The sequence below is a fragment of the Pelodiscus sinensis genome, chromosome 3, assembly GCF_049634645.1.
Source record: "Pelodiscus sinensis isolate JC-2024 chromosome 3, ASM4963464v1, whole genome shotgun sequence".
Lineage (NCBI taxonomy): Eukaryota > Metazoa > Chordata > Testudines > Trionychidae > Pelodiscus > Pelodiscus sinensis.
Genome location: NC_134713.1, coordinates 175,577,336 through 175,587,709, shown reverse-complemented (window position 1 = coordinate 175,587,709; position 10,374 = coordinate 175,577,336). Strand labels below are relative to the sequence as shown.

At 38.7% G+C, this 10,374-nt stretch overlaps 1 protein-coding gene across 5 annotated transcripts in view; it reads right to left on the bottom strand.

The window, feature by feature from the left end:
• Window positions 1-4,997: 4,997 nt before the first annotated feature.
• SPTBN1 (spectrin beta, non-erythrocytic 1) overlaps window positions 4,998-10,374 on the bottom strand; it is a 212,713-nt gene continuing 207,336 nt past the window's right edge. For all 5 annotated transcript variants that reach the window (XM_075925482.1, XM_075925484.1, XM_006122116.3 and 2 more), the window contains 2 exons: window positions 6,795-6,837; window positions 4,998-6,296 (listed from right to left, as the gene is read on the bottom strand). In XM_075925482.1, the coding sequence (XP_075781597.1) occupies window positions 6,081-6,296; window positions 6,795-6,837 (259 nt within the window). In that variant the 3' untranslated portion in view covers window positions 4,998-6,080. The remainder of the gene's footprint in view (window positions 6,297-6,794; window positions 6,838-10,374) is intronic.

Genomic DNA, 10,374 nt, shown 5'->3' with positions numbered 1-10,374 from the left:
AAATAATTGAACACATTAAAAATCTAAACATTTTATTCTACGTCTCAATGCTACAATAAATATAACACTCTTTGAATATTTAAACATTAACAAATTAACCACCATATGGATCAGATTTGCAACAGAAGTGATTATTTACATTAAAGCGCACAGAGTTTTTTTTTACTATGACTTGGCAAAAAAGCACAAAAACCCAATATTTAGATAAATGTTGAGTGTTTTCTGAAGAGTTTTTAATGATTTCAAATAACTTCTCAACTTGTTTTGAAAACTCTGCTCCTATTTTGCACATTGTTTCTGCAGAGCACTGGCAGGGAATTCCAGTGGGGGTGGGGGATGGACAGCTGCAGAACACCTGGGGAAATGTGACTCACTTTTGTTATGGCAAGTATCACTAACAATTACCTTTTTAATAAGACAACTAAGGTAAACAATGTAGTTTCCACCTGCCATATTGCTCTCATTGGTAGAGATCAAAATTGCTTTGTTAGAGGCAGGCCCGCCAAAAGGGGAAAGTTGCCCCATGGCCTGGCAATTCAAAAGGGCTCGGGGCTCCCGGCAGTGGAGCAGTGGTAGCTGAAGCCCCAGATCAGTGTGCTCTGAGAGGCTCTGAGGGGTGTGTGGCATGCTTCAGGAGGCCCTGAGGACTGGGTGCCCCAGCCCTGCCCCTTTCAAGAGCACAGCGCCAGCCTACCTCCCCCACCACCTTGCCAGGAGCCTGGCAAATCTGTCAGCCCCCTGCTTTAAGGCAATGAATAAGAGGACAGCACTGAAGATGAAAAAAGGCTTGCTGCATATGAGCTATTAATGTAAAAATGTAATTTGAGGTTTACATTCTTTCACCTTCCTTTTGGGACATCTCTGATAGAGACAATGGCCTGGATTCTGTACTGTGCCTCACATTTCTACCACCTTTGTACTTCTCAATTACTACTTTGTACTTGGGGCCAACATAATGCCTGGGCAGCTTTAACTTATCATAAATTCTCCACAGTGGCCCATGGGCTGCCCTGCAACCCAGAATTCTGTGCTCTGGTCACTATGCCTCCTGCCAGAAGCTGGGAAAGAGGGACAGGGATGGATCGCTTGATGAATGCCTGTGCTGTTCATTCCCTCTGAAATATAATTGCTGGAAGACAGGATACTGGGTGAGATAAATCTTTGATCTGACTTAGTATGGTCATTCCTATGCCAGTAGCATGTCCCTTTCCATTCCCTCAACACTTCTCTATGATGAGGATGGTGTAGAGCTGTTACCTCTGCTCTACTGGGTTTCTCTTTATAGCCCAATGGTCACTGATATGTAACATGAATAGTCACACTTACTTTGTAACAATGCAACTTCCAAATAAAAACTGAATTGGAGCTTAAAAGCATACAAGAAGCTGATAGTGCTTCCCATCAGCAGTAGGCTTCAAGTAACTGCTGGAGAGCAGTGATTAAGAGGGACCACATTATCAGGACTCAACCAAATCCATTCATGTTACTAACATTAAACAAATCACAGCCACATTCAAAAATCAGCAACAGCCGGCAAAGTCACTAGAGTATGAAAACCTCAGCTAAGTATGAAAAAACCCACTCTGAATAGGAGTACAGATTTCAACACAAGCAATGAATAGCAACATAGTGAGAAACTACAATGACCCTCCTTCAACTGTCATATGTTAGGCATCTCTGCCCATCCCTCCTACCAGGGGGAGGCATAGCTCAGTGCTTGGGGCATCGGCCTGCTAAACCCAGAGTTGTGAGCTCAATCCTTGAGGGGGCCATTTAGGGATCTGGGGCAAATCTGTCAGGGATGATACTTGGTCCTGCCATGAAGGCAGAGGATGTGATTAGATGACCTTTCAAGGTCTCTTCTAGCTCTGTGAGCTAGGTATATCTCCAGCTCTTCTGCAGGCTTCCATAAATGCAAGTTAACCACCATCCTTAAACCAATCACTGCATTACAAAACGCTGCACCTCCATTATTCACTTATATAAGTTGTGTCTCATGGATATCACATCCTTTCAGGACTGATTCTTTCCTGCTGACTTTACCTTTGGATCCAGAAATCCATTTGGCTTACTTCTGGACTAGTGTGCAGCCCCACTAAAGATGTTGGGACCATGTGTGACTGAAGAAGTCTGTTCCCATAGAGTTAATTGAAGGATCAGAACATTAGACTGCCCAAGCCAAATTCTGATTTCAGCTACACCTGTGCAGCTGCATTGACACCAAAGTAGTAACATGAATCTAGCTGTGGTCAGAACTTGACCCCAGATGTTTATGTTGTGCTGGATTAAGGATAATTTCTTACCTGACAGTTCAGTTTTTCTTGGTCTCGTGTCACCCAGGACAGACTGTATTTTATCTTATTATGTATATGGAGACAAGATACCAAACTCATCTCTGCTGAGTACTCCAGTTCATTTTTATCTCTAGTAAGAAGACTGTTCAATTGCAGTAGACAGGCCAACGAAGTGGAAGTCAGGAGATCTGAGCCATATTCTGCTTGTCAATGATTCACTGTTTCCCCTTGAGCAAGTCACTATGGGCATTGTCTTTACTACCCACTGGATCATCAGGCAGAGATCAATCCAGTGGTTGGTGATTTATCATGTCTATTGACTGCTGAGTGCTCTCCCATTGACTCCAGTACTCTACCAAATGAACAGAATAAGGGGAGATGACAGGAGAGTACCAGATGGCAACTTATTGCAGTGAAGATACCACGGCAAGTAAATCTAAGTAAATCAACTTCAGCTACATTAGTCTATAGCTGAAGTTGCATAATTTAGATTGATGGCCTGTGGTAACGTAGACTAAGCCTAAATTGCAGTTTGATTTTCAGGGGTGCTGAATACCCACAGCTCTCTGTCAATTAAAATTTGTTCCAATCCCCTGTAATTTAGGTTTCTATTTACACTCAACCACCGCTTTGTTAGCTACTCTTGAAAACTAAAAGTGCTATAAACAAAAGACAGCCTGAAATCATGCATGCAAACAGTTTATTACAAAATGTATATTAAAGGACCTTACACTTTAAGACCTTCATCAGCAAAGTCATCAAATGTAAATAAATGCTTAAAAGGAAACACAAAGAAGAAAAACTTAGAACAATGTGATGCAAAAAAATTAACCATAAGCATCTGAATATACCATAAATCCTGTTTCTCCACATTGAGCAGAGAGGTATTTGATTAAAAATTGTCTTGTATCCGTCTGAGAGGACATTAGTCCCACCCATAAAATTATTAATTTCCATGGGTAAAGCACCTTTTCTCATTGTTTTGAATCCAAATTTCATCAGAAAGTAGTACATCCACTGAGGCCCTTATTTCTTTTATATTCTTTAACTGTGTTTAGGGGAACAGTTGAAGATGATGAATCCAAACTGTTCTTTGAAAAATTCTTCTTCCTAACAGCTACAACATTTTGGCTTAAAAGTTTTTGGTTTCAATGCTCATTTTCTTTCAAAGATTGAAGGACGGAAAAGTTACTTTTACAAGTATCTTAGGAGACAAATAGCATAAAGACAGGATACTCCATATGTTACAGCAGAGTCTAACAACACAGGAATACAGAGTAAAATAAATAAAATGTTAAGAAACCACAAATATCATCCTAAATTCTTAAATATAGATAGCCAGAAGTGATATGTTTTATCTGACAAGGCACCAAATCCTGAGGTGTTGGACTTATTACATAAGTATAATTTCAAAGTTACCCCCAGTAAAGTCAAACCCACATCCATTATAAACTGATAAACCATACCACCACATCCAACATGCACTCCCAAAACAGTGCTGAGTTCCTGGCAGTCATAGTTTTAATAAAAAAGTGACAAATATGATACTCTACAACCTTCCTGTATATTTTAATCAACCGAGAATAATATTTCATCATTTATTCTGACAGTAAATATTTGTGTTTTTTATTCAGTTTTACACATAGAAGACTGCTGGTGTTAGTTCCTATCCACGTGTTACTAATTTAAAACTAAAACGGTGCAATTTTATACCAGTAAAAACTCATGAGCATACATCTCAAAATTTAATGTATTGAAGAAATATTGAAAAAGAGAGAGAGAAATGGATTTACATGATTATCCCTGTAATTGAAAACTAGTGTAAGACACTGATATTCTATTACCTGCATGTTAAGATGATTTACGTTTGAAAACACCTTGCTGGGTGTTTTACATTAAACCTGTTTAACTGTGTACACTTACATTCACACTGCATTTTATTAATCCCAAAGATTTAAAAACTGATTCTTTGTTTTTCATGGAGCTCTTAAAAATTCTCCTCAAGTATCTGCTGGGATTTGTTGGAGTTAAGTCTTTTAACTGGGTGCTCTGAATGGCCTCCAACTTCATGAATATTCTTGATAACTGAGGAGATTATCAGTTTCTCACCAGAAAAGACGACGGAGAAAGCTAATGTCACACTGTATATATACACAGCTTGTAAATATTGACATACTGAGCTTTGGATCCAGATCTCAATTGCATTAGAAGTATGAATTCAATATTAAACACCTTTTAGACCACTTTTTTGTTTTGCTTTATACATTGTGTTGAACAGAGCCTTGAAAGGACTTTTACATTTAATTATGACTATCTATATTTAGAAAAAGGTTTGACAATGAGGAATATGAAATTAAACTAAATGGATCTTATAACATTTATGAGCATTAAATTACAGCCTGTCTTACTAAAAATGGTCAAATTGATTCCGCTGGATCTATTTTAACAAACAAATACTGTAGTATTTAATAAGAGAGCTATTCCTTATGTTTCCACTCCTCAATACCTTTCCCTTTCATCTCCCTTTCCCTCTGTGATGTACTTCCATGAGAATTATTCTATATGATTCAACACACAATAGAAATAAAATATTTATTTAAACTTATTAACTTCACTAGAAAGTATCATTTTGAATTACTTTTACTCATCTCTCAGAATTACTATTTGACAGGATCTGAAACGAAATAAAAAGCTACCAAGATGTTTAGTTTTAAAAGCATTTAATGACATAGCATATATTTAACAGATAGGGTAAAAGTCTTAGAGGTACAGTTCCATACAACTGAAAGCCAGTTCCAGTACTACTCTGACTAACAGGCCCAGTCATTGAAAGTTCATTCCTATTTAATGTAATTTTTGATTGTGCAGTAAGATGATTTTTTTTCATTACAATAGTTACAGTGACAGAGAAATGCACACTATGTATCAAATAGCAAGGTAATGTAGCAAAATTATAACACACAGTGCTGTAGCTGACAAGCAAGTAACCATTTGAGTAACATTACTTTTTTCCAGTAAATGCTTCAGTTCCACTTTTACACTTATCAATGATTTTAAAGGGTTTATTATACATCTAGTCTTCTTATACTTTGTACTAGAATTATCTGAAACATACAATATAATGCATTTCAGCAAAAAAAGAAATTTCAGATTATTTAAAACTGTATCAGTATGCTAAATCCTTCTTGTACACCAACATTCTTAACTGTTGTCCTTGATGCAGAAAAGCTTCACATTGTGTTAATAACTGATGCCAGGATACAAATAAGTTTGTCTGTAAGTTAATGCATATCTGCACTCTGTTACAGCAAAGATAATACACTATTTAAAGGTTAGACTTGTAATGGGAGGCTCTATTAGTCAAGACTCAGCATAACAATCTTAAATGGAAGTGAACATTTTTGAAAATTTGTACATTTGTCTTTGATGTGTATGATAAATTTGTAAGCACCGCTGCCTTGCATACCAACAGCACAGGATGTGGTTTCTTTTTCCAAGACAGCCTCACAAAATTGAGGAACAGTTTAAATATTAAGATCTAATCTACATTAACTCCATTAAAAAACAAAAAAAAAACCCAACAACAAAAAAAACCTGGTCCTCCCTCTCATACAGAAGCTGCCCAATGCACCTCATACATTTGTAATGGGTTTCTTAATGCTCTATAAATAATAAAAATTAAATCATATTGAGGAACATTAGGCACAGAGAGTAATGTATTGGTTCTGAGCTTGCATGCTGGAATTCCACTGGAAAGGTCAGAAGTGCAGTGTGTAGAGATGGAATTCATTTCTTTTTGCCAAAAAGGCTGAATCTCTTTTCTTTGTCCTTCTCTTTGTCTTTCTCCCGCTTGCCAGGACTGGATTCGCTGGTTATTGTAACACTGGCTGGCAGGGTTTGGGCACGACTAGAAGCTGGAGTGCTTTGTGTGCTTACAGACACTTCAATTTTGTCAGAGGAGATAGCTGATGTGATGGCCTGAATCCATGTGTTCATTTCCTCCTTCAACAAGCATCGAATTTAAAATGTAGGAATCAACACGTTAGCTCATACTGTTCTCTATCATTCAAAAACATTTCAAAAAGGTAGTGAAGGCAGAAGTCGAAAATTAAAGAGAACCTGATCCCAACTCAGAAGTTAGCATCATTTTTTTCCCTCAATCGGGCTTTTCTTCAGGTGCCACTCATGTCATGCATTTGCACTTTGCAGATGCAAAAATCTGCACATGTGCTTCAAAAAAAATAAAATAAAAAACAAGAACACCTAAGCCCCGCATGGCCACAAGTATTAGAACTTGCGCCTTAAAAGTCACTATGTCTTGATGGGTTTCAAAGGAGCAAACTAGCAAGTACACAGACATGCACATGAAACAGAACACAGGGCTGAAAAGGTACCTCTTAATATTGAAACTATTTTTCTTTACTTAGCATATTTTACTATACCAGCATATGACAGTAATACTATTTAAATAAGAAAACAGGAAAAAAAAAAAAAACTTACATCATCTTTGGCTTGGAAGAGGTACTCATTGCCGTCAGTTAGTCTGCAATGAAAAATCACCAACACATATTTTAGCTTAATACTACACGGGTCCAAATCTGCTTCGTTTTCACTAGCAAATAGTCCCATGAGGGTTAAATGAGACTATATGGCAAAGTAGTAAATAAACACAGACTTGTGAGAAGATGAATCTGCTAGCACCTGACCTGCACTCTACCCACTAACCCATGTGCCTTGGGACTACGACCAATATTTTCAGTTCTAAGAGTTGTCATTTAAGAACACAAACCATCAGTCCTGAAGTGCAGAACAGGCAATACTTAGTCATGGGCTAGTGACAGATTTAAGATTCAATCTCTCAATCTACTGGGGTTATAAATGGAAATTCTATACCAAGAGATATTAAACTTTAAAGCTGTGTTATTTTACATACAGAAAACGTATCATAGGTATAGTGTAGAGATAAAAACACATACTATTTTTTATTGATCTATACTGAAATGTCTCTACAGTCAGACTAATGGAAACTAAGGAGATAAATTAGTTCCAGAAGAATTTTATGAAACTTAAACACATATAGAAGGTTTTTTTTTTAAAACGTGTGGCATATGACGAATATGTGAAATTGTGCTATGGTATAAAGGTTCTAATGGCACTCGTGTGTGATGACCAGCATAACTCACTCATGCTTTTGCTTGTTTGCATTTCTATAATTTGCAAGAATAAACAGAAACAAATAATGCAGCCATCTGAGAAAGTTAAGCCTTGTGATATATTCTCTCACAGAGCTGATATAAACTAGCTGCTGTAACGTGACACTGACTTCAGTGGAGTTTCACCAGCGGAAGATCTGATCCTCTGTATGGGAAAGCATATGCCCTATATCCTCCCCCCTTCACACACACACAAGCTGGGAAATCCTTTTTTATCAATGCATGACTTATTTTGGAACAGGCACTTTGAGGCGTATGAGCTCAGATACATACACAATCCAGCTTTTAAATGTGTTTTTTATAAAAGACAATTTTGGACACCCACTCTCTACTTAAACAATGTAAGGTAAAAGCTAAAATTTTCGTAGCTTTAACAGTAGCCTACAAAATTCTGCAGCTAATTTCAAAGGGCTCAGACATTTGCAGGTGATAAGTCATCAAATGCCAAAACTGTTTATTACAGCTTATCTCTTACAATTTTTGACATGTTTATGTCATTCCTGTCCTGTCTGCAATTTCTGGAGGCACTTCAAAGGTAAAGCACAGCATATGCTAGCCATATCCTCTTCTGAGTTCATAGACAGAAATCACCCATGGGTCAAGCCCCTATCAAGTGCCTTGGCTTCTCTCCTGAATAAATGGAGCTATTCACCACAATGTATGCAAGATCAGGTACTTGTTCAGCACCTGATTTGGAACCATCCTGCAGAATGTCTGCAAGGGTCTTTTCATTTGCCTACAGATCACCCAGGTATTCACAACTGATGCCAACCTGGTGTGAGGGGAATGCATCAAGGACACAGAACAGTGCAAAGCACCAGGAACCTCAGGGAAAGGTATCAACATGTTGAAGGTCAGAGCTGTTAAACTAGCCCCAAAGAGGTTCCAGAACTACCTAAGAATATGAACGTGTTCTGGTCCAGTGGGACAATATGACCACTGTGGTTTACATAACATGAAAGGAGTAGAACTCTACATGCAGAAGCAATGGAGACAACGGAATGGGCAGTGAGAATTTTCCATTCTATAAAAGCAATACACGTGAAAAGAGCTAAACCAAAGGGCATGCTGGCTCAGCAGAGGCACAAACACCACCATAGAGTAGTACTAAATCAGAATGCTTTCATTTGGATTTTGCACAAGTTTGGTCTTCTGGTAATTATTCTGTTCACCAATCAAAAGAGGCTGAAGTATTTCACCAGGGAGCAGGCTAAACTCCTTCACAAGGCCTGATAAAGTCATTCATGTCCTTTTCACTTCTAGGAAACATGATCCAGAAGATGAGGGAAGAATAAGCAAAGGTGATAACCAGTGCAGAGCGAGGACTAACATACCCTGGTTCTCCAATTTGACAGAACTGAAATTGGCACCAACCAGTCAACAGTAGGCCCAGACATCCTTTACCAAGGCCTATTCCTCAATCCAGACTCAGAGGTTATGTCTAGATTACATCCCTCTGTCGGCAGAGGGATGTAAATTAGACATACCAACATTGCAAATGAAGCGGGGATTTAAATCCCCCGTGCTTCATTTGAATAAAAATGGCAGACGCGTTTTGCTGAGTCAGCAGTTTGTCGGCAAAAAGCGGCTGTCGAGACGGGGATCAGGTGACAAAGAAAGCCTTTGTTGCCCAATTCATTATGCCTCCTGCAAGGAGGTTTTCAGGATTGGGCGACAAAGGCTTTCTTTGTCGCCTGACCCCCGTCTCGACAGCCGCTTTTTGCCGACAAACTGCTGGACTTGGCAAAACGTGTCTGCCATTTTTATTCAAATGAAGTGCAAGGGATTTAAATCCCTGCTTCATTTGCGGTGTTGGTATTGTGAAAACAGGCTCTTTTCTGGCCAGGCCTCGTGCGCATAGCCTTCCTAGCCCAAGTTTACCTTCCCCTCAAACCAAAAATCCTGCACTATGTGACTTAGGATCAGTAAAACCAGGAATAAGACACCAGGCAGGTAAGGGTCATACAAAGTTCGCGCCACTCAAGGGCCATCTTACCCCTATCCCTTTCCCCCTCAGCCTGTCACTAGGCAGACAATCTGTCAAGCCTAATCACAACTAGGCGCGGGAAAGCTCTTGCTCTCTCTATAAAACAGCTACCCCTCCTGCAGGCAGTTGAGGGTTCCCGAACTCTTGAAAGGCAGAACACGAGCCAGGTTCCGAGGGCTGATCACCCGAGGACCCCCTCCCGCTCACCAAATCTTTTGCAGAGCATAACGAATAACGAATATGCTGTTGTCTCTTGTCTGTCTGATAAATGTGAGTATTGCTGTGTAAGTTAGTTAAAGGTTTGATAAATAATAGTGTTAAGAGTAAGTTAGTTAGAAATTGTTAAATAGTACAGTTAAGAGTTAAATAGATGTTAAACCTTATGAGTGAAATTAATGTAAATATAACTGATAAAAATCCCTGGGGTATTATTGATAATTACTTAGACTTAGAGAAACCCCAGGGCATTTTCCTCTATTGTATTGCAGTTTGTTTATTGTTACTGTTAATAGTTATCTGGCGTCCACGCATGTAAAAAGCTGATAAATAAAAAGTTATAGTTAAAAGCATTTTAATAAAAGTTAAAAAAAATATTCAATACAAGGTTGCCTGTTCTGCACCTCTCTGGGGCTAGCCACATTCTCGAACCTTCCATTTTACTTTCCACAGGTATGTCTAATTTAAATCCCTCTAGCAACAGAGGGATGTAATCTAGACATACCCAGAACGTCTACAGCTGACAGCATAGTTAATGAGGGGAAAACATTAACTGTGCTACCTCCGTCCTCCAGAGTGACTGGAAATCTACAACTCTCCAAGCTGGCTTCAATTGGAAATGCCTACTCTTCCATCTGGACTAGTTTAGCTCATAGTGGCAAGA